We start from the raw sequence: 25645 nt of genomic DNA, 5'->3' as shown, positions 1-25645 counted from the left end.
AATATGTAACTGTGGTCAATAATTAATCCTATTTTATTATTAATTTCTAGTTTGTTCCTTGTAATAATAATGCTATTTGGGGAATACAGTAAACAATTTTAAATGATACATTTAAAGGAAAGTTAACTTTCCAATTAAATAGTAAGCAATACATGCTCTCAAAATACGACCCAGTGGGAAAAGAACAGGTGTGAATCAGTGAGTCAGGATTACTCAAATGTTTGAGAGTAACCAATAACTCAAAGGAGAGAGAGAGAGATGATAGGAAGTGAAGTAATTAGAAAAGGTGGTTGGAGGAATGGGTCTTAAACAGGCTTGAAATGTTGGCCAGCTGAGGGATGAGCTTGGGAAATACCCATTTCACAGTAAATATTCAGGAATATATTTGTTGTTTTGCTTTGCATGCAAACTGAGACCAGTTCAGTTCAGTCACTCAGTCGTGTCTGACTCTGCGACCCCATGAACTGCAGCACGCCAGGCCTCCCTGTCCATCACCAGCTACTGGAGTCTACCCGAACCCATGTCCATTGAGTTGGTGATGCCACCCAACTATCTCATCCTCTGTCGTCCCCTAATTTTCCTGCCCTCAATCTTTCCCAGCATCAGAGTCTTTTCAAATGAGTCAGCTCTTCACATCAGGTGGCCAAAGTATTGGAGTTTCAGCTTCAACATCAGTCAGAGTTTCCAGAAAAGTCAGGCAAGGGAATGTACAAGTTGTAAAAAACACCCTGGAAGTGTTCAGTTTGCAAAAAATGTATCAAGCTCAATATATGATACAAGCATTTATGTATAGTGTATATTAAACTTTAAAAAAATTGTTTAAAATACCTTTGAGAACAGGCCAGGGAGTCTCTCATACAAATACAATTATTCACTTCCCACACCTGGTATTACCCACAGTAGAGAACTCTGAGAATCTGAGAAGCTATAACTGGGAGCAAGCTATGTTATCTTCTGCATTATGGAATAGTCTCTGAATTCCCCTTATCCTTTGCCATTATATAAACTTTACACCCTCTAGCTGGCAATGTTTTCATTAATCCACCCATAGTCCTGGGTGCCAACCAAGTAATTAAAGTTAAATAGAGTTCTTTGAATTGCTGTTCTATACAGATAAAAGAAAGACCCAGGGGCTGCCAAATGAAGAGGATGAGGAAAGCTCATATTGGGCTTTCCTGATGTTAGAAAATGTCCGTGGAGCTGGAAATAAGACCAGAAAGAAATGTGATGACCCTTCACATCTGTACATACGAAAGAAATTTTGTAGTTCCATCTATTCCCTTTTCTTCCTCTTTCGTATGAGAAACATTTTTATTGTTTATGGATTTTTAAATTGCAACTTCCTATAATTAAAAATATTTATTGTCTCATCTTGTCAAATTCTTTATTTTTTACTATCTTATTACTAATGCTCCAGAAGAGAACTCAAGATTTAAAATGTGTTTTTGAAAAATAAACCCACATTTTTAGTTTGATTCATGGCTTTTTTAGACATATGACACTGTACAATCAAATTCACTTAACAGTAGGCCAACTTACAGAATTATTATTCAATCTGTCATAGGTCTATTTAGACATTCTGTTTCTTCTTGATACAGTTGCAGTAGTTTGTATCTTATAGGAATTTGTCCATTATCACCTAAATTATCTATTTGGTTAGCATTAACTTGTTCACAATATTCATTTTAAATCCCTTTTTATTTCTGTAAAGTCAGTAGCAATGTCCCTTCTTTCATTCCTGACTGTAATAATTTCAGTTTTCTTTTTTCTCAGTTGATTCAGCAAAAGTTTTGTCAATTTTGATCTTTTCAAAGAACCAATTATTTTCTCTATTCTCTTTTTCATTAATTTCCACTCTGTAATCATTAGTTCCTTCCTCCTGCTTGCTTAAGGTCTAGTTTGTTCTTTTTCTATTGAAAGTTTAGGTTATTGATTTATGATTTTTTCTACATATAGTATTTACAGCTATAAATATCCCTCTAATCACTGCTTTGGTTAAAGGCCTGTAATTCTTCATATTAATAAAATCTACCAGTCTTCTTTAGGTAGATCATATTTTGGATCTCCATAACAGCATAAAGCATGGTCTACATAAATCCATAGCAATTCAAAATTTCTTTGGGTTAAAATGTACTCCAGCCCCTCCATTTTCTTATTCTTGTGTTTTTCATCATGAGTTTTCTCAAAAGCAGTGTCTCCCCTCTGAACTTAAGGTAAAATACATGAACAGTCTTTCCCGACCATGACAGATTACTACAGCTCAGTCTTCTTACTTTCCCAAGACCCTCTTACTCTTTTATCACACTTTCAACTGTGCATTTTTGTTCTTTTCCAGGACCCCTTCATAAGTGATGGGATATAGAGAGGTAAGATATTAAGCCCTACTGGGCCTATTTTTTTCCCTTCTAATCCAATGGTTAAGTAGCCAGGTCTGTGAGTATCAGGATAGCCCAGGTTACGGGGCAACTACAATGAACCCCAATATTTCAGTGACTTAAAACAAGCAAGGATTATTTCTTGCTTATGTTGTGTTCACTGTGAATTGGTAGGGAATTATGTTCAACGAAGTTAGTCAGGGGCCTGGGCTAACAGAACATGAACCATTTTGAATATTAATAGTAGCTATGCCAGAGTGAAAAGAGAGACATTAAATCCTTAGCCAACAAGATGTACATGATCCTTACATTCAGCTCTCCTTGGCCAGAACTAGCTTGTCAAATGGTCTCACTTAACCACAAGGGGTATAGGAAATACAATTCTATCGTGTGCCTAGGAAGATGGAAAGCTAGAAGTCTTTGATTTTATGGTTTTAATGACTATACCAGATGGTATATGCTGTCCCCTTAGAAAGGAAATGAGATCAAAGTCAGAGTCCCCTTGAAAGGGAATGAGATCAAAGCTAGATACCACAGGAAAGCAATCTGGAGAATTACAAAGAATTTCACTTTGTGTCAGATAATCCATTCTTTTTGACCTCTTTAGTTCACCTGGGACCTCTAAGGCTTTTTATTATAGGCATGAGCCTCTTTAAAATATCCCAGGAAGCAGCTGTACTCTATCCGCAGGCTTCAAGATAGAATTATAAAGTAATATAACTATATATCTCAGGAAATATAATCCAACATATACAGGCATTAAGAGCTATCCTTTTCAAAGGAATCATTGTGGAAATTCAATCATTTTTTTCCAGCATAGCTGCTACCTAAAAGATACTTAGAACGGGATTTTGGCATTGTTTTCAGACAGTGTGGCTCATTCCTTTGAATATATTCCTTAATGGTAAGGCTTTACTAACCAAAGTCTTATTGGTTACTTTAATATGTCAGGCATTACAGTAGATACTGGGTGTTTAAAAATGTGTAAGATACAATCTCTTGAGGAACTGTTTCAGGTGAGAGTGGGAGATACCCAGTCCATAACAGCAATACCCTTAGTAACTGAAGATTTGAATTCTAGCTGCTAAAGGAATTTTAAGTGAAGGAGTAAGAAAACCAATTAAGGGATTTCCCTGGTGGTCCATGGCTAAGACTCCATGCTTCTTCTAATGCAGGAGACCTGGGTTCAATCTCTGCTTGGGGAACTAGATCCCATATGCCACAGCTGAAGATCCCACATGCTGTAAGACCCAGCACAGCCAGGTAATTAAATAGTGAAAAAGAGAGCCAGTTAAGTCCATACAGAATGGGCAATTATCTGTTCATCTAATAAGAGCATGTTAGTAAACACATGACTCGTGAAATGCACAGACTTCTTATCAGATGGCTAGAAGTAATTTGAAATAGGCAGAACTAGAAAAAGTAATAATTAAAAAAGCTGAGATATTTCAGCTTCTCCAGAACAAAAAACGGAGACAAGCATGATGGAACAGGGTAAAAGGGGAGTTTGAGGGGTAAAATATGCAGTTTAGTATGTATTGTCTGGGAACGAACCCAGAAGTTGTCAGAGGGAGATTCCATTGTGGTTTGCTGTGTTGTGAAGAAAGGCTGATTTGTCTGCCCTTGCCAAGCCTGGATAAAACACTCCTAACTAAACATCTCATTCTCATTGGGTTGACCCTATATGCTCACCTAGTATACGTCAGATAATTCAGTCTTTTTCTTAGGTATCATGACACTAGAAACCTGGATGTGGTACTTTGGTTAGTACTGATAGAAAGGAATTTCTCCCATTATAATTTAGTTGATATTCTCGTTTATGCTTTACTTAGTGAGATATTCTGGTTTAGGCTTTACCTACATGGGGAACCCTGTGTCTGATCAACTTTGGAGGTTGTGATAAAATCATGTTCAGGCCTAAAAGAAAGTAGGTTAATCAGCATACCCTATTATATTTCACTAACCACCCATCTTTCTTTAGTGTCTTCATAGCTTAGTGATCACAGCATGGCTCATGGCCAGATGACTATGAGTTTGAATTCTAGTTCTGACAACTAATTACCTGCGTAGCCAAACATTTCTAAGCCTTGGTTTCGTCATATATCACATGTCTCATAGGACTGTTCTGAAGATTAATGAGATGCACAGGCAATATCTAGCCTTATGTTGTATACATGTTAACACCACTTTCTCTGTGCAGTTGCAATAGGGGTGATATCTCTGGGCAAGGCGAGCACAAAGAAATTTTTCTTTGAAAGGCCATCAAGCTCAGCTTTTACTGGGTAGGAGCAGGTATGCATATATATTTGTTATATGACGTGATAATGACTCTGATAGTAACAAAGTTCTATAGGAGTAAAAAGTAACTGCCATGTGTGGGTGGAGGGTGGGAAAGAGAATAAAGGAAGGCGCAGATAGAATTTAGCAGATGTGTAGGTATATATTATGTTCTGGAGTAATTCTGTAGGATGAGTAGACAATGTAGGGAAGAGAGAATGGGGTTATGATAGGGAGAAAGACTAAGAATAGGTTGAGTCTAGCTCTGCAGAGCCTTTAATGCTACATAAGTACATTTTTAGCAAGGGATTAACAGAATTAGATTTCAGTTCAAGATAGCAGAGTGGTGGACAAAAGGGGGATGACTAGACCGATTTCAAAACTTGCTATAGCAATGGAAAAGAAGAGAGTGCCCCGAAACAAACCCTGCTGTATATAGTCAAATGATTCTCAACAAGGTTGTCAAGACTATTAAATGGGGAAAGAAGTTTTTTCAACAAATGCTAAAGTAAAAACTGAATGTCCACATTCAAGATAATGAAGGTGGACATATACCAAATGCCATATACAAAAATCAGGTAAAAATAGATCAAAGACCTAAATATAAGAGCTAAAACTATTAGAAGAAAACATAGAATGATTCTGACATTGTATTTGCAATGATTTCTCACACAGGACAACAAAAACACAGACAAAAGAAAAAATAGATAAATTGGACTGTTACAAAATTGTAAATCTCTGTGCCTCAAAGAACATAATTAACAGTGAAAAGGCACTCCATGGAATGGAAGAAACTGTTTGTAAATCAGTTTGTATCTTATAAGGTGATGGATAAGAATATACAAAAAACTATTATAACTCAACAACAAAACAATTTGACTTTAAAATGGTCAAAAGACTTGATATTTCTCCAAAGAAGATGTGCAGAAGGCCAACAAGCACATGAAAAGATACCTAACATCACTAATCATCAGGGAAATGCAAATCAAAACTGCAATCAGATACAGCATCACACTTGTTATGATGCTGTTATCAAAAAACAAAAACAAAACAAGTGCTGGCAAAGACGTAGAGGAATTGCAAATTTGTATACTACTGGAGGGAATGTAAAGTGGTATAGGTACTATAAAAATATCATTGTGGTTCCTTAAAAAATTAAAAACAGAATTACCATATGATTCAGAAATTCCACTTCTAGGTATACATCCAAAATAATTGAAAGCAGGGTCTCAAAGAGATATCTGTACGTCCACATCCATGGCAGTATCATGCACAATAGCAACCCGAATGTCCATCAGTAGAAAAATAGATAAATAAAATGTGGTCTATACATATACAATATTATCCAGACTTTAAAAGGCAGGAAATTCTGATGCATGGTACCACATGGATGAATCTTGAAAGACATGTTAGGTAAAATAAGCCAGGCACAGAAAGACAAACACTGTAAGAAACCACTTACATGAGGTACATAAAGTAGTCAAATTTATAAAGATGGAAAGAATTAATAGACTGATGGTTGCCAGGGGCTGGGAGAAGGAGGGAATGAGGAGGTATTGTTCAATGGATATAGAGTTTCAAGATGGGATATTGTGTAATGGATATAGAGTTTTGCAAGATGAAGAGTTCTGGAGTGGACAGTGGTGATGGATGTGCGACAACATGGATGTAGTGAATACCACTGAACTGTACACTTGAAAATAATTAAGATGGTGCATGCTGCTGCTGCTGCTGCTAAGTCGCTTCAGTCGTGGCTGACTCTGTGCAACCTCAGAGACGGCAGCCCACCAGGCTCCCCCGTCCCTGGGACTCTCCAGGCAAGAACACTGGAGTGGGTTGCCATTTCCTTCTCCAATGCATGAAAGTGAAAAGTGAAAGTGAAGTCACTCAGTCGTGTTTGACTCTTAGCGACCCCATGGACCGCAGCCCACCAGGCTCTGTGGTCCCTGGGATTCTCCAGGCAAGAGTACTGGAGTGGGGTGCCATTGCCTTCTCCAAAGATCGTGTATAGTTAACCACAGTTTTTTTTTTTTTTTTCCCCCAAGGAGAATGGCTAGGAAAAATGAGAAACTGATGCTTAGCAAATGATGAGGCCTAAACCAATCTAGACAGTGGGGATGAAAGATTGGAAATAAATGTACATCATAGGAATTTTAGAGGAAGATTCTTCAGGATGTCACAGAGGGATGGGTAAAGTGAGAAGTCCAAAGGAATTCTGAAGTTTCCTACATTGGGCTGCTAGATGTATGTTGTTTCTGTTAACCACAGTATGGAATACAGGAGAAAGAGCAAGTGTGAAAAGCAGGATGACAATGAGATCAAATATAGATGAGTTGATTTTGTGTTATCTGTGTCATGTCCGAAAATAAGAGTTTGAGGTCAAAAGAAAGATATAGCGTATATTTACTGATACTGGACTCACTGATGATAAGTAAGCCTGAGGTTTTCCAACTTCTAAAAGACTTATAACTAAGGGTTTTTTTTTTAATGCTATTTTAATGATCCAGATAGTCTCAAGTGAATAGTATGTATGCCTGTAATTATGATGCATAAGGTAGTATTTTTAAAAATGCCATTGCTTTGTAAATAAATCTCTTCAAGCATGGCAACATGGAAATTACAACAACGATAGATATACTTAATAGTGAAAAGATTGGGAACCACTACAGAGGTAATCCTGGAGTCTATATGAAGGTAAGTAAGGAATACAACTTTTATTCCCAGTTCACATAAGGCATTGATCTCTTATAACCAAAGCTGGGTTATTCCACATTGTAAAAAAAAATTATTTTCCACTTATCTGTCATATAATAGGACTCTTAACTTACCTTAAGGATTTAGACATATTTTATGCCTTCATAGCACCAGTTCCATATTGAAAAACATCAACACCAAAAGAAAGAACTGCAATGAAAATCTTCTACCTGTGGAGGATACCTCATCACATGCTATAAAGTCCTGAATAAATAAAAATAATGGATAAGATAAAATTAAGAAAGATGGCAATGACGACCCTGTATGCAAGACAGGAAAAAAGACACAGATGTGTGTAACGGACTTTTGGACTCAGAGGGAGAGGGAGAGGGTGGGATGATTTGGGAGAATGGCATTCTAACATGTATACTATCATGTAAGAATTGAATCGCCAGTCTATGTCTGATGCAGGATACAGCATGCTTGGGGCTGGTGCATGGGGATGACCCAAAGAGATGTTATGGGGAGGGAGATGGGAGGGGGGTTCATGTTTGGGAACGCATGTAAGAATTAAAGATTTTAAAATTAAAAAAAAAAAAAGCAGTAAGGGAATAAGATTAAAAAAAAAGTCAGTACAAAGTAAACTTAAGTAGCAAATTTTTTCAAAACAAAACAAAAATTAAGACTGCATATCTAGACACTAATCTTTAGCCAGGGTAATTGTTTGTTTTTTTATTTTATTTTTTTATTCTTACATGTGTTCCCAAACATGAATAGCCAGGGTAATTGTAAGGCCAGTTTCCTTCCTAACTCCTATTTCAGGAATTAGAATCTTGTTATAGTCTAGTGTTTAAAAATATTTGTTTCATATATTTTGTTGTCTGATTGCTTACTGCAGGAAGCTAAAGACAATTCCAGTTCTTTCCTCATGCACAGAAGTGAAGTTAGTGTTTAATATTCTTTTTAATTTTGATTCCAAAGCAGTGAATCTGTTTCTAATAAACTAGAATGCATTCATCTCTCATCTGGATATTATTCCATAGTGCTGCCAATGTTCTAATTAGTTTTAGAATATTTTGGTGGGAAAAATGTACTTGAATAATGTTCAAAGTAGTCAAGAAAATCAGTCTTATCGAGTTCTGAGGAATTCTGTTTGAAGGCCAGAGAAGTGAGTTCCAACTGAAGTCTAAGTTTAGTGCCAATGAGTAAATCACTCGACTTACTTGGTACTGCTTTTCTCATCTGTAAAATGTGTTTGTGTGTGTGTTAGTCACTCAGTCGTGTCTGACTGTTTGCAACCCCATGGACTGTAGCCTGCCAGGCTCCTTTGTCCATGGAATTCTCCAGGCAAGAATACTAGAGTGGGTTGTCATTCTCGTCTCCAGAGGATCTTCCCGACCCAGGAATTGAACCTGGAACTCCTGCATTGCAGGCAGATTCTTTACCATCTGAGCTACCAGGGAAGCCCCAAATGGGCTATATCCTGGTCTATATGAATGGAATCAAGTACGTTAGATATATTTTTAACAGAATTACTATACATTCTATACTATAGTCAGCCTTTTCACTTAATTTACCAATATTAACATAGATTTCCAGGATAATTTTTACTGGCTGAATAGAATCTTTTTTTTTAAGTCATTTCTATACTCAAAACAATTGAGACTTACTATAATGAAATTACTCAGAAAAGCAATATTGAAAAAGGAGTTGTAAACATGTTTGGAGAACTGTGAGAATCACTAGAATGAGTACAAACCTTTCAAAGCCTTCCAGTCTCCTTTGTGATCCTGCCATGTAAATGTCTCATTAGCCTTTGGTCACCTAATGACCTTGCTGAGTTTTTCTTTCATCTCAGCACAAGCCTTAGGTCTCTCATTCACCACTGATTTCTACCACATTCTTTGATATCCATTACCATGACTATTAGGGCTATTTTAAAATTAAAGGAGAAGTATGGAGTTTGCTCAGGGAGAATAGGGCACTCTTAGAAGTCCACTTAACAGGTAAAAAAAACTTTTTTTTTTTTTAATTTCAAGAATGGACTACGTACACCTGATAGTATATCCCACAATGCTTTTATTTGGCCATCCAAATGAGAACAAGCCAAATGATCTTCATGTCTATGGTCAGGGTAGAGAAAGTACAAATAGATCTCAGATATTAATTTTGCTACTACCGCTCTGCAGATATAATGTTAAGGTGCAAAATTCTCTTCTAGTGAATGTTCAAAGGATCCAAATCACCTTTTCTTTTAATCCTGCATTTAGCCAATTCATTACCCATTATACTACCAAGGACTGTTTTTGCTACAGTAACTCAAGTCTATATAAGCCCCCCAAATACCTGAGAACTCTTGATATTTTCTACTTACCTCCATTTAGGTGAGCTTTTGCCTGCTCATCTCCTGAATGTTCGGTCTCCTGAATATCACTGGCTGAAAATAAAATGTAGGGCAGTTTTATAGTCCCTTAAAAGCTGACAGAGTTAGATATGGCATCTACATAAGACAAAAACTACAAAAAGTCAAGTAAAAGTTGAAGCTGCTAATCAGATTAGAGAAACTGCTCCATACTCAAAATACGGTATTCAGATTAAAAATCTATATTAAACTTTTAGTGAAAAATGAGTGCTGAAGAATTGATGCTTTTGAACTGTGGTGTTGGAGAAGACTCTGAGAGTCCCTTGGACTACAAGGAGATCCAACCAGTCCATTCTAAAGGAGATCAGCCCTGGGATTTCTTTGGAAGGAATAATGCGAAAGCTGAAGCTCCAGTACTTTGGCCACCTCATGTGAAGAGTTGACTCATTGGAAAAGACTCTGATGCTGGGAGGGATTGGGGGCAGGAGGAGAAGGGGATGACAGAGGTGAGATGGCTGGATGGCATCACTGACTCGATGGACGTGAGTCTGAGTGAACTCCGGGAGTTGGTGATGGACAGGGAGGCCTGGCGTGGTGCAATTCATGGAGTCGCAAAGAGTCAGACACGACTGAGCGACTGAACTGAACTGAATCCAAACAAATACTGAATACTGGGTGAGAAGTGTGGGAAGAATTTTTTTCTACTGCTAGGGAAGTAAACTGGCACAGTCATCTGGAGGGTGGTATGCCAATAGCATGGAAAGTAAGTGTGCACCTACCTAACAACTCGGGCATTCTCCCCTACGTACAGATCCTAGAGAAACTCTCAGTCTGTTAACTATTTTTGTTGTTGTTATCTATTGCTGTGTAACAAATTACTTTAAACTGTGTGGCTTAAAACAATAATAAACATTTATTATTCCACAGTTGCTATGGGTCAGGAATTCAGGAGGGTATCAGGGTCTCTTGTGAAGCTGCAGTCCAAAAGCTGGCTGGGGCTCCTGTCATTTGTTTAACTGGAGCTGAAGGATCCTTCTAAGAAACTGTTGTCAAATGGGTCTCACGTTGGCATTAGTTGTTCGCTGTCCCAAAGGGCTGCTACGGTGTCCTCACAATACAGTAGATGGCTTTACCAGAAGTAAGTGATCCGAGAGAACAAGGTGGAAACAGCAGGGTATTTATGACCTAGTCTGGGAATTCACACATCACTCTGCCATATTATGTTGGTCACACAGGTGAAACCTGATACAGCGTGGGGAGGGATTACACAAGCGCATGAATCATTTAGGACTGTCTAGTTAACAGGCTTGCACACATGGGTCCACAAAAGGCATGTATCACAACATTCACTGTAGTATTATTTGCAATGACAAGAATTGCAGGCAACTTGTGTTTTCATTCTAAGAGAAATCTTAAAGTGAAATGTGGTATATGCCTTGTGATGGAATACCGCATAGCAATCAAATGAAATGAACTAGATTTATGTCTTTTTACAACTCAAAAGAAACAAAATTAGAGAAAAAAGAATGAGATGTATAGCATAATACAACTGATACAAGTTTAAAAAACACTGTATATATTTATTTTTTTCCACATTATATATTTTTTATAGACGTGTGTGTTGCTAAATACATATAAAAAAGGCTGACTGGAAAGACATGTGGTTGCATATAGGAGAGAAGGAAATTGAAGAGGAGCTGAAGGAATAAGTAAAATCAAACAAAAGAGGGGGCTTTGCAAGAAAAATGTGAACAGTGTCTCATGAATCGAGGAGAGGAATTATCTCATTCTATGTAGTTGAGGTTTTAAAAAAATTTTTGTTAAGGTAGAGTTGTAACGTGGTTCAAGTGGGCCTAAGAGACCTAATTGAGGCAAAATCCCTAATGGGTAAGGTTCTACTAGTTTCCTTGTGTTGTATTTTTTATGTCATATTCCTGTGGAAGAAAAATTTCAATTCTCTTAAAATACCTCTCTTATCTCCTTGTTGGAATGAAATTCTCCCTGCCCCCCCGCCCCCCCCCCGCCCTTTTCTTTTGTTGGCCTTGCTGTGCAGCATTTAGGATATTAGTTTCTAGACCAGGGATCAAAGTCTTAACCACTTGGACTACCAGAGCAGTTCCTGGAATGAAATTCTCTTAACAGAACACAAACTTCTTTCATTTCTCAAATGCAAATAACCTTGAGAGATAGCCTATCAATTCAATTTATACAAAAGAGTAAGTCATTGACATCAGATTTCTTTGTTAAGGATGTGTTTCATGGGAGACTAAATGAACAGGATTTAAAATTTCTTGCAAAGGTATCGAAGTGGAGAGATGGAAAAGAGAAGGAGCACTGCTGCTGCTGCCAAGTCACTTCAGTCGTGTCGACTCTGTGTGACCCCATAGAGGGCAGCCCACCAGGCTCCCCCGTCCCTGGGATTCTCCAGGCAAGAACACTGGAGTGGGTTGCCATTTCCTCCTCCAATGCAGGAAAGTGAAAAGTGAAAGTGAAGTCGCTCAGTCGTGTCCAACTCTTAGCAACCCCATGGACTGCAGCCTACCAGGCTTCTCTGTCCATGGGATTTTCCAGGCAAGAGTACCTGAGTGGGTTGCCATTGCCTTCTATGAGAAGGAGCACAGAGGGTGCATTTAAGTATCGATGACAGATCAAATCCCTCATAATTTTGATTAAAACTAGTGCTTTTAACAAAGTTCCTTTTAGGATTGAAGTAAGAAAAAGAGATCACCTTCCATTTATGGTAATCTAGTTTATTCTTAGTTCAAGGTACACCGATAAATACATTTTCAATTTTGTTTAATTTTCACCATGGTTAACAACTAAATAAATATATTAATTTACTCTCTAGGTGTTGTTTCAAACTGATGACTACTTTTGGGGTTTAGCAGTAGTGGATTGATTGGTTTATCCTTAGGATAAATCAAAATCTAAACTTGAGGGCAGGTCAGTTTTTTATCATTTATAGAGCAATCAGGACTAAAATGGAGAAGGTTCAGGTTAAAGCCTAATTTATCTTAGTGAAAGACGTGTGTACTGTAACAATTTTTCCAGAGATCAATTGTGGCCCTTTGGGGACCACAGCCACTACTTCTGGTGTTACAAAACAGCTGTTTCTTCTGAGTAACAACAGAAGCTACCAGTCCAAAGTAGAGAATATTCACCAAGCTTTCTTTTTTATAGGGATATCTTATTTTTAAAAGAATATTACCACTCTTGAAAAATTCTTCTTTGTGTGAGTGTATTTTATTTTTCATTTGTCCCTCGGACATCAGACACATTAATATCAAGCCCTTATATGCCATCTAATATAAAGTAATATAAGCACATATGATCTTTAAGCATGTATGATCCCTTAGGCAAAACACTCCCATGAAGACAACTCCCCATGGAGCATCTTGGCAGCCAATTCTATATACACAAAAACCACACACTTAATTCAAAGCCCCACCTTGTTCTGTTCCACATGGTATTTTTGATTGAGCACCAGCTCCTTAAGGCATCATTGTAATATTTGGTTAACAGTAACTGACATATTTACATAATAACAGCTGATTTTCATATAAGCCTTCACAAACAATCTAGGAATTTTAGAAAATACTCTGTGGCTATGAAGCACTTTAAAGTTTAATATTTCTTCAAAACTCTTCTATTCTCCCTGCACTATTTATTTAAGGCCCTGTACTGAGGACATTATCTAAGGATCACTTCTCCGCTAGACTGTAAGCTCCATGAAAGCAGGGCCTATGCCTATCTTGTTCATTGATGATTCCTAACACCCCAGTAAGGCATTAAATCATATTTCATAAACACTTGAACTTGTACCTCATGACTTATTAGATGAATTTATATGATCAATTTTTCTTGACAACTGGGTTGTATGTTTACAATAGAGACATTTCACCAATCAGAACAAGACCTTAAAAAATATTCTAACCTTTTCATATGGCAAGTGTGAAATAAACAATAAAATGTGGTCCAGAGAGGTTCAGAGACTAATGAAAGTCACATTACGTAAGACCACTTTCCTCCACCCCACCCAATGTTCTGCTGCTCCTCCTTTATGATTCCATAAAAAACAAATTAAATTAACTAGTTTTTTTCAAATATTTCCAAGTTCATTAAGAAAAACTAAAAAAAACTAGTTTGTAAAAGTTTTTATTGTATCCGTGCCACACATAGTAGTGAAAAATAACACTCCTAAAAAAAAGAATGCTACCTTTTCCACAACATTTTATTTTAAATAAAACTTCAAGTACTCTTACATAGGTACAAAAAAATTCTGATCTATTTGCCTCCAACAGGCCACCACAACACACAGTAGATAAAACACAGTGGTTACAAATGTCTTGTAAATTTATTTCTGAGGCAAGGCAAATGGGAGGGAAATGTTTCTATGAAAAAATACTGTGTGTATAGGAAATTGTCACAATTTTATTCCACATGGATACAAATGATTATACTTTAATTTAGGCCCTGGTGGCTTAAAATTATATAACAAAATAGAAAAAATGGAAAACTAATATCCCCTACACCCTGTTTCAAAGGCAGGCACTACCAAGATCCAGGAGACGCCACAGTGTTGGTAGAGGATAATTACTGTACAAGCTGTATAGCTATAATTACCTTCAGACTAAAATAAAATGCTACAATCCTTCTAAGGCATAAACAATAATGTCTGCAAACAATATATACACATAATACATATTTAAAACAAGACTTAATATAAACAATAATGAACAGTATATACATGGCAATTTTTCTTCACTGTTTTGAAATACAATTTAACTACACAAGAGATGCAGCAACATATATATATATACGTATATATATATATAAATGTACTTGTAACTCTACAGCAAAGTTTATTTTTGGTGCTTTTATAGCACATCAGTGTAAACAGTTTAACTTGGCTTTGTTTTATATTTTAAAACATTCCTTGTTGTATTTTCAAGATTTAAAGCAATTTTTCTAGTTCTTCCTTTTCACAGAAAACGAAGATTCTGGATGTGGTTTAATCATAAATAATTCATAAAATTAAATACATTCACTAAAAAATAAACTACAAAGTAAAAAAATGAAAAATAGATATTTATTGAGAGGGAAAGAACCATTTCCCATGTTAGAGCTCTGGTGTTGAATATTCAGTGCGATTTGATATATTTTAATTGCTATTGCACTATAACACCCTTTCCTTTGAAAATTCTTTGGGTGTGCTTCCCTGTTCTACCTAAATTAGCTGATAAATCACACAAACCCATAACCAAGGGCCTTGGTTGTTGTAGGAGTGAAGCCTTTAAAAATGGTATCATTCTTCTGATACTTTTTTTTTTGTGATACTTATTTTAAGGGAAAAAAAGTCATTATGTATGTGCCTTGCACATGTGTGTAAATACAGTTCACATTGCTGGTCTCATTCATCCTTATTTAGAAGGGAAAAAAAAGAAAAGATTATTATAACTTCAGCTCACTTTGAAAGTATCTGTCCACTTTTTTTCAAAATACTTTCTCATACTGTGGCCAGCTCTGCCTATATCAGAATCATCTTCATTAAATGTTTCACAGTTGTCAAAAACAAGCCTGACATCTAGAGCAAAAGTTTCAAGGTTTGGATACCTGGAAGAAAACACACGATTAGAAATTGCTTTTGTAGGCTGGCTTCACTCTGCAGACAAAGAAAGAGGTAATAAAAGATAAAATGTAAAACTGAAAGCAAAAAGAAAAAAGTAGGGTAACTGCTTTTAAACTGTTATAAAACAAATTATACCATCTTATAAATGGGACATTTAAAAAACTGCATGTATTCTGAATGTACAGAATTTAAGCCAGGTTAAATGCAGAACAGACTTCTCTTGAAGATCACGATATATTTCAACAAACTAACATTTTTCTTACATCCAAATTCCTGTTCAACCTGTATCACAATTCTGTTACTGGATTCATTCCAATTGATGTATTAACTCTGACCAACTGTATCACTTGCAGTGCCCTACTATTCACGTTCAAAAACATTTAGCTGCAGTAAAAATAACAAATGCTTCCGATGCACTACGAACATGACACCTGCCCGGTAGCTTTTACATGCATCTCAGGGTTGGTCCCTCTGTTTAAACCTTGCTCCTTTCCCATTTTTCTTCTCTCTTCAGATACACTCTTGGCTCAAACACTAGAGTATGATGATCCAAAACAAGCAAAAATAGCACGTGCTATCTCTTCACTGGAGATAACATTAGGAACTGCCTTTCAATGAAAAGCACTCAGTGCTTTCTTTGGTAGGATAACTCCAGTTCTCTTTCCCTGTAAGAACCCAGAGAAGAGAACTGAAAGGTGCATGAATATGCCTAAACTTATTAGTAAAGAAGGAGTAGTGCCTTTCAAGCCAACCCAAGCCAAAGCAACAGTATACTAATTGGATACTAAAATAATTTACCCATTAGAAATACATATGGAGCACACACTGAAGCTCTGAGACCTGGTAAAAGTGGAATTATTTATTTGATGAAATACCTTGTACAGTCTTTTCACTTCTACCTTCTAATTAGTGCAACAATGAAAGAGAAAAATTTCTTTATCTGTAATGAGTTCACAGAGCTGTCAGCCCTATGTAACCTCATCTATTTTCCAGTTCTTCTAGGAATTATTATTTTTTAAATTGAGGTGAAATTCACATAACATCAAATTAACCATTTAAAGTAGATACTTAAGGTATTTAGCACACTCAAAACATTGTACTACCTAGGTTCCAGAACACTGTCATCACCCCAAAAGGAACCTCTTAATTTGTTAAGCATATACTCTATTCCTTCCTATCCCTAGACCCTGGCAACCATCAACCCTTCCTTTTGTCTCTATACATTTACCTATTCTGGACATTTTACATAAATGTAATCAGATAACATGTGTGGGAATAATTTTTATAAAATATTTTAAAGTTACCTTGAGAAATATTTCTCTCTTTACACTGTTCCTTACTACAAGAAAAGGTTAATGATTAATACTAGGGAGACATATCCAGGAGAAAATTCTAGGTGAGATTCAAGAGAAGTAAGTGCAATTCCCACATCTGGGCCCTTCTTTTCTGAAAGGAAGGGGCAGCCTATGGAACCCAGAAAGATTCATTACAGTAAGGCACTTACTTCCTCCCCTCTGTTCTCTAAGTTTTTTTAGTTTAAAAATTGAAATATATATTATATGAGTTTGAGTCCCCACTCATTAATCTGGGTTTAATAAAACAACTCAAAGTTGGAAGAGCCTGCATTCTCTGAATTTTCCCTCCCTATGGCTGACATCACAAACAAGATTATAAAGAACGGCTTCTCTCTGCTTGCTTCAGCTTTGACCTCCTGCATTCACCAGGACCCATTCTCAAAAAGGAGCTTTGATTTTGCAGATCTTCTGGTAATTCTGTGTTAATATATAAGCCTGTTTATTTTGAGGTTTAGGTTCATCCTCTATCCAGGAACTGGAGAATTATGGAAGGTAAAGTCAGGAATTAAACACTGGGAAGGTTTTCCTGCATAAGTTTCTGTCCTGGTCATGATGACTATAAAGTCCATGCTACCCTTCTTAAAGTCTGAGTATTTTGATAGAGAAAGCAAAAGAACTAGTTCATATATAGATAGAAGTTTCTGTTATTTGGATTGTCTTAGAATCAATAGTTTTAATGTTTTCTGAGTCAGAGCAGGTCCTTTTGGAAATTAAAAAAAAAAAACAAAGTGAAATGGATATAATTCTTTAAAAAATGGAAAGTTCAGCCTCCAGAGAAATAAACTAGTCATTTGGTCAATCTTGTAAATAATTTGATACGTATAAGACAGTCACTGATCTTTATGAGTTAAGTTCTATGCAACTCTTCTAAATTGAGTGTAGATTATAGGCTACAGAGATTTTAACCAAAAGCATATCTAGGAAGAATATGATAATGCAACTGAATATATTTTATAGTTTTTTAAAATATAAATTTCCTTCTTTCTCCATATTTTTTAATGACTTTGCTTGAAGTGATGGGCATAGCCTATATACTAAGCTAAATTGGTATGGAGGATTAAAGGGAGCAGGCAGCATGGAGAATGTAGACACAGCTCCTGGCCATTGATACGAAGAGTGCTTTTGTGTGGGCTTGTTTTGCAAGCGAACAGCCTTACTCTTATGGCTCCAAAATGTCTAGAACTAGTGTCCAATGTCCAGCCCAACTAAATGCCACTATCTAACAGCTGCTACTCTGGCAGAAGTCTGAGGCAATCTAGCAAAGATCATTAACTGTGGCCAGAAGTCATTTTGCTCTTTGGATAGGATCACAAAGATAACAGGGTAGAGAAGGGCAGATGATAATATTCTTCCACATTTAATAAACACATTTTCAGTATTCTCCAACAACCCACAATAAGGCTTTTAATATTTAACATTTCCAGTGATCTTCTATCTCTCCACTGTAATAATCTAAAAATTATTACAGGGTAAATTTTCATTAAAGCCACACAAGATAGTGTCAATGTTCCACTGATATACAATACAAGCTCTAGGTAACATGTTATTTACTTTGGAGGTTTTCTTGATACTTTTCCTTACCTTCCAGGCTGGGCTTAGTGCCCTTCCAATGTCAGAAAGCTTTATCACACAGCTTTTAAAATATTTTAATAATTTTAATTGATTTGTCTTACATACTCTGCTACCCTGACCAAACATACATACCCCTCCAAAGGCAGAGCCTATGTTTTTGTTGTTAATTAATGTATTTTTGGCTCACTAGAAAAGTACCCAGCATATACCAAGCATTCAATGGATATTGAACTGAAATGATTTACTTACTGTCCACTACTTAATTTCTCTCTAATTGTGGAAAAATCCATAGGCTTCTTAATAACTTTCTTATAACCAGGAACAAGCTTCAAGTTTACAGGAAGTAGAAAAGGCCATGCATCCTCATGAGTTTCCATTTCAGTAAGGATCATACTAAAGAAAATAATGTCTGAAATCAGTATCTATGCTTTAGAAACATCTGTTTTTATTAAAAATTTAGCTTTCCAATCTTTCATGTAAAAAATGCAAATTAATTTTTTAAAAAATATACACTATAGACTTTGATTTCCTATTTATACAAACTGTCAAAAAGTTGTCTTACTATAGTAGGTGATTTCTAAGCAAATAAAATGGGAAGCTGCAAATATATGGTACATGAGAACTGAAATAATACCTGCAAAGAGCTAGGTCCTTGGAGTCCTCTCTTTTGGGTTTCTTAACAGAAGTAAAACTTTCTTGCTGTGATACGTTAATAGAGCTGTTTTCCTCCATTTTTCTTTTTTTCAGGTCTTTGACTCCTCTTTTCAGTGAACTGCTTGTTGATGCAGAGTCTTCATCTTCAGTATCCCCTGTTAAAGTCACTTTCTTGCCTTTCTTTGACTCACTTTTTTTTCCTTTGACATGCAGTTTTTTGATTTTTAGGGTCTGACCACTTGCCTTTAATTTTAAAAAAAAGGAAATGAGGTGTAAGAAAAATAACTGTTGAGAGGCCTTTTATTATTTTATGTTATGAAAGTCTGACAGGGCAAACAAAAAGAATATTATCTGATCTAGAAGGTTGATAATTTCAAGAGGATCTATGAATTTTTTTTCTAGGAGGCAAAAAATCTAATAAAGCATGAACAATTTATTTTAGGAGTTCTTAAAATCTGATGATGTTGATCCCATGGTAATCAATCTTTGGTACTACAGAACTTAGCACTGTTTCTTAGTCTAGGTCACTAACAGCATGACTTTAAAGATACAAAGTACTACTTTTTTGAGTACAATATAATTAACAACAAAGATGATTATAAACAAAAATACAGATCTTATTTATTAATAAGCAAGTTAAAGAGATAATTTAAAAGCTAGACCAAAACAAGGAAAATAGCTCATGAAGTGTTAAAACAGAGAAGTCCTTTGTAAGTAATCAAATACACTGGAAATTGATACTTCTTTCTACTAATAGATAAAGAAAAAAGGCATTTTCTACAAGGATAGAGTTCCACAAAGTTGTGGTTACCAGGTGTGAACAAAGCAGAGGCAAAGGAGGAGAAAAAAATGTCGATATTTGAGGAAAACAATACAGAATTAGTATAAAAGATTATATTAGGAATCAAACAACATGAATTGTAGCTATGGCTCTGTCAGTTACTAGCTATGGAACTTTGCACAAAAATATCTTTGAGTCCCCATTATCTCACTTGTAAAATAAAAAAGACATGCCACACAATTGGTAAAGTCATTCTAGCTCTAAAATTGTATGAAAACAAAACAAAACAAAAAGCTCAACATGACCTTATGCAGCCTAACCACAATTTGCAAGCAGCACACTGATATAATGATTAAGTTCCTTCCTACCCCTCAATTTAGAAATAGGGAAATAAATCTGTATTTTCAGACTTAACTGTTACAATAAATGTAATAGATCATTGACGAATATTAGTGCAAAGATACTGGTAATGTATGGCTTTAGTTTTAATTTTCCAGGATAGTTTGTCCTCTTTTAGAAAACGATCTCCTCTCTTAACCAGATAATCAAGAAATCATAGACTTAAAACTTAAGAGTCAGATATCAATCTAGCAATAGTTTAAAGCTAGATGTATTCTTGGAATGAATTTGGCTGAAAAACATTTTTGTGGAGTATTTCATATCAATTTCTTTGAGAATTTCAGGACCTCTGCTACCAGTATTTTGAAAAATAGCTTTTAATCAAGCAATTAAAGGTATCTGGTTCTCTATTGGTAAGATAAAAGTATAATTAAAGAGATATTTTAATTGGCTAAAATAATAAGACAAACCATAAATCTAACAACTTTCCCATACCATATCAAAGAATCACTACCTCTTGAAACTGGAATAAAATTAAAATGTTTTACTAAGTCTCTTCTGCATTTAGTTTATTAATTTTTATTCACTAAAATCTGATTATTTTGAGTTTTAATATTACGCCCTGAAAGTTTTCAGCACTAGAAAAACAGAACAAGAAAGCTTTAATTCATGAGGAAAAGGTCTGTTTAATGAAGATTAAGTTAGATTGAGTAACTGTGTTACTTAAAAAGAGAAAAAGGTCAGGAATAATTTCTAGTTCCTATGTGAACTAAAATATTACCTGGGATCATATTCTAACAAATTAATACTCATAGTAAGAAAACATGAAATTTAAATCCACAGAAATAAAAGACTCTTGTGATGTTTTAAAAAGATAATGGAGCCTCTCTATTTCTTTGATAAATGATGTTTATCACGCTTACCTCACTGGATTATGCACACACATATACTTTTACAGGCAGCTTTTATACAGAGCCTCTATTTACCAGATGTCTGTGTTCTTGCACAGACTCCCTACCTTCCCCACCCTTTCTATCTTATTGGAGTCCAAATCTAAAGAGAAACTTTAGTAAGTCTTAATTAATCAGAATCTATCAGATTACATACATACAAGGGCTCATTTCTGTTATGTTTGTGTAATTATATATCAGAAGTTGTGAACTTGTGGTTCACAGACTATAAACAACCCACAGAATGTGTTGTGGTTTGGCTCATAATGCTTATATAAATTCTGAATTTATTGCCAATATTTAATATTTGCGAGAATATGCATAAAATCCATAATCTTAAAATACTAGTCGATCCTGGAACACTGGGCCCACATGTCTACATGATAACAATTTGCCAGAGCTGAGTGATGACTGTTACATAAAAATAGGGGCACGACTTGACTTTCCTATTTGCTATAGTCCTACCTGACGCTTTTGTGTTATTTGGCTTTTTAGGCACTGGAATTTAGAATTTCATATTTGTGTATATGATTGTGTATAAATACGTATATATACACACACAAGTCTTTAATTTTGTGACAGACAGAATATATATATATATATATCTTTAATATAGTGTATGTATGCTTGTGTGTATATAAATATATATACACATTGGTATGAAAACACACATATACACAAAGTAAAAACAGTTAGTCACAATGATATATGCAGAAATAGCTATTTGAGAGCAAATTGTATAGTATAAATATTTTAAAATAACTGAATTACTGGAAAGATCTTTAAAACCTTAACTCAAAAAATCTATCTATCTATCTATATATCAAAATTAAATGGTTATAGTACTTCTATTGCTATAAGAAGCATGGGCTTCCTGGTGGATCAGATGGTAAAGAATTTTTCTGGAATGCAGGAGACCTGGGTTCAATCCCTGGGTCAGGAAGATCCCATGGAGAACGGAATGGCTACTCACTCCAGTACTCTTGCCTGGAGAGTTCCATGGACAGAGGAGCCTGGCGGGGTTGCAAAGAGTTGGACATGACTGGGTGACTAACATCTAATACATCATTTTTAGAAAACAATAGAAAGGGAATTCCCTGGTGGTCCAATGGTTAAGACTGTGCTTTCTCTGCTGTGGGCCTGGGTGCAATCTTTGGCTGGGGAACTAAGATTCCACAAGCCTCACAGCATGGCCAAGAAACAAAGAAAAAACCCCAAAGCAAAACAGGGTAGAGACTTAGAAAGCTGCATTTACATAGAAGTACTTGGATAGGATTACAGACCTCTAGTCTGGTACTGAAATGACAGACACCAGAATGCTAATTTAAGCAAACTGACAGAAAACAAAACATCCTATAGTCTACCAGATGGTACCCCCAGGCCTGAAAACACTGATTTGTTAGTAAGTCACAAAGTAGTGGAGAAACTTTCTTTAACTTGACAGTTTGAAACTAAAAGATAATTTATGTACAATCATTGAAGATTATTATTAAACTATATTTAACTCTACATGACAAAAATGATAAAGCAACGAGAAATAAAAAGCAATTATTAGTGAATACCATGCCATGTGAGACTTCTGCTATTTTGTAAATATAAAATATAATATATAAATATAAAATATAAAAAAGTATGAATATAAATATATCACAGAATTTTTTGAAGTTATAAAAACCTTCAAACACACAAGCATATCTGATCCTCACAAATCCCCACAAAGCAGATACTATTCCATTTTATAGACATAACTTTAAAGTAAAGAAAAGTAATATTTACAGATCTGGGAGGTGAGAAAACCCAGCAAAGGAGACTGAAAAGGAGCAAAGTCAGGAAGAACACCAGATGAGTATGGTATCCTAGAAGACAAGTGAAGACAGGATATCAAGGAGGAGGGAAAGTTCCGCTTTATCAAATGTAAATATTAAGTTAGATGATCTGAGCAGTAGTCACTGGACTGAGCAATGTGGAAATCATTTGTGGGCACCATAGAGCAATTTTGGAGACGTGGTAGAGGTAAAAATATGACTGGAATGAGTTTAAGAGTAAATCGGAAGAGAGAAATGGGAGAGAACCATAACAAAACTTTTCAGCAAAGGGAAGGGGAGAAATTGGGGAAGTGGATCAAGAGAGAGGTGAGGCTAAAAGAGAGTTTTTGTTTAGCTTTTGTAAGATGGGCGAAATCGTATCATGTTAGTAGTCTGATGAGAAAGAACCCAGTGCAGAAGTAGAAACTGATGACGCAGTTTCCTCATTCTCCTAAGGAGGTGAGATGGGGATGGGATCTAAAGCACAAGTTGGGCACTTGGCTTAGTTAGCGGCACAAGCAGTTCATGGCAACAGGACGGAAGGTAGAGGATGCTAGCCCAGATACAGAAAGTATGGTAGGTGTGATGGATTCTTGTGATATTTTCTCCTGATGGCTTCTATTTGCATAGTGAAATGAGAGTAACATCATCAGCTGAGACTGAGACTAGAGGAGACAGTAAGTTATCAGGCACCATTAAAGGTCCTCTTAGCCTTAAATTTAAAAGGCTGGGTGTTTTCTCCAGTCACTTCAAGACACCTTTGTATCTGAATATTCAGTTACTAGAGAAGTCAGAGAATTGGGTTAACCAGAATGATGGTTTTACCAAGTGAGAGAGAGGAACAGAAGCTAAGGGTGGATACTGTGATTATAGGAGCAAAAAGAAGACATGAAGTGGAGAGGGACAGTGAGAAGGTCTTAAGAGAAATAAACTGAAGGTCCTGATGAGATCAAAGAATTATTGGAGTAGGAGTGCTACAGAGAGTGAATGGGAAAGAAAGGAGGCAGTGGATAGATGGACATTTGAAACTGAGTTTATGAAGAGGTGGCAGTTACTGGTAATAATTAAGTCAAGAGATTAAACATGGAAGAGAGTGAGACAAAGAAAACCTAACAGTGAGTCTGGGCCTCAATACATTCTAACCCTTTCACACTTACATTGTAACTCTAAAACTCATCTCTTTCTACTTTATCATATTGCTTCTCCTTAATCAATTAGGATGACAGTTCATAGATTTCCAATTTATATGTGACTGGAAAGTGACTTCCCAGGTGGTGCTAGTGGTAAAGAATGCCTGCCAATGCAGGAGACATAAGAGACATGGGTTCAATTCCTGGGTTGGAAAGATCCCCTGGAGGAGGGCATGGCAACCCACTCTGGTATTCTTGCCTGGAGAATCCCATGGACAGAGGAGATTGGTGGACTGCAGTCCACAGGGTCGCACAGAGTTGGACATGATTGAAGCAACTTAGCACGCACACGGAAAGTGACTTAAAATATATATGCTTAATACCATATGACCAAGCAATTCTACTGTTAGGTATATAACCAAAAAAAGTGGAAACATATTCATACAAACACTTGTATATGACTATTTCTAGCAGCATTACTGATAAAAGTCAAAATGTAGAAACAATGCAAAAATCTACCAACTGAACAGATAAACAAAATGTAGTCTATCCATATAATGAAATATCATCTGACTTTAAAATGAAGTGCTGAAACATATATGAACCTTGAAGATATTATGCTAAGTGAAAGAAAAAGGCCACATATTATATGATTTAATATATCTGTAATGACCAGAATTGGCAAATTCATAGAGACAGGAAATATATTGGTTGCCAAAGGCTGATAAGGGGAATTGGAAGTGAATGCTAATGGCTATTAGGATTCTTTAAGCGGCTCATGAAGATGTTCTGGAATTTGATAGTGGTGATGATTGTACAACTTTCTGAACATATTATACATCACTGAGTTGCACACTTTAAAGTGAATTTTATCGTATATGAATTGTATCTCAAAAATCCATATAAAATGCTTCATTTTGACTGGCAGTTTAAAACTTATTAATACTATTAAAAAATACTAAAATGTATATGGAATCACAAAAGACCCAGAGTTACCAAAGCAACCCTGCGGAAAAAAGAAGAAAGCTGGAGGTATAACCTTTCCAGCCTTCAGAAAATATTATTAGATTGGTGCAAAGGTAATTGTGGTTTTGGCATTGTTGAAACTTGCTGTTTGATATTGCAGTACATCCTTAATTAATGTGGTTATGTTATATATCATTTTAATGTGCATTTCTTGCCTTTTTTTTGCTAATGACTTATTACTGTTTATATTTATTTTGGACTATGGAAATTATGCTACACAAAAAGCAAATTTTAGCTATTTTCTTATTCAAGTTCAAAATGGGTTATAAAGCAATGGAGACAACTTGCAACATCCGCAACACATTCAGCTCAGGAACTGCTAATGAACATACAGTGCACTGGCAGTGCAGGAAGTTTTGCAAAAAGACAAAAGCCTCGAAGATGAGGGGTGTAATGGCCAGCTACTGGACGTTGACAATGACCAATTGAGAACAAACATCAGAGCCGATCTCCCTACAACTACATGAGAAGTTTGCCAAAGAACTCAACATCTACCATTCTATGGTCATTCCGCATTTGAAGCAAATTGGAAAGGTGGAAAAAGCTTGATAAGTAGGTGCCTCATGAGCTGACTGAAAATCAAAAAAAATTTAAAGTGTCGTCTTCTCTTATTCTACGCAACAACAACAAACCATTTCCCCATCAGATTGTGACATGTGACAGAAAGTGCATTTTACAGGACAACCAGTGATGACA

The 25645-nt window shown here is 35.9% G+C and overlaps 2 protein-coding genes across 9 annotated transcripts in view; both read right to left on the bottom strand.

Moving 5' to 3' along the window:
• WDSUB1 (WD repeat, sterile alpha motif and U-box domain containing 1) overlaps positions 1 to 5855 on the bottom strand; it is a 79924-nt gene extending 74069 nt beyond the window's left edge. For all 5 annotated transcript variants that reach the window (XM_068967699.1, XM_068967700.1, XM_068967697.1 and 2 more), the window contains exon 1: positions 5824 to 5855. The gene's annotated coding sequence lies outside the window, so the exon portion shown is untranslated. The remainder of the gene's footprint in view (positions 1 to 5823) is intronic.
• A 6602-nt stretch (positions 5856 to 12457) lies between these two features.
• BAZ2B (bromodomain adjacent to zinc finger domain 2B) overlaps positions 12458 to 25645 on the bottom strand; it is a 154276-nt gene continuing 141088 nt past the window's right edge. For all 4 annotated transcript variants that reach the window (XM_068967110.1, XM_068967114.1, XM_068967112.1 and 1 more), the window contains 3 exons: positions 18899 to 19161; positions 18514 to 18657; positions 12458 to 15321 (listed from right to left, as the gene is read on the bottom strand). In XM_068967110.1, coding sequence (XP_068823211.1) covers positions 15168 to 15321; positions 18514 to 18657; positions 18899 to 19161 — 561 coding nt within the window. In that variant the 3' untranslated portion in view covers positions 12458 to 15167. The remainder of the gene's footprint in view (positions 15322 to 18513; positions 18658 to 18898; positions 19162 to 25645) is intronic.

Source organism: Capricornis sumatraensis, chromosome 3 (assembly GCF_032405125.1).
Source record: "Capricornis sumatraensis isolate serow.1 chromosome 3, serow.2, whole genome shotgun sequence".
Taxonomy (NCBI): Eukaryota; Metazoa; Chordata; class Mammalia; order Artiodactyla; family Bovidae; genus Capricornis; species Capricornis sumatraensis.
Note: the sequence above shows the minus strand (reverse complement) of the source record. Positions and strands in the feature narration are given on the sequence as shown.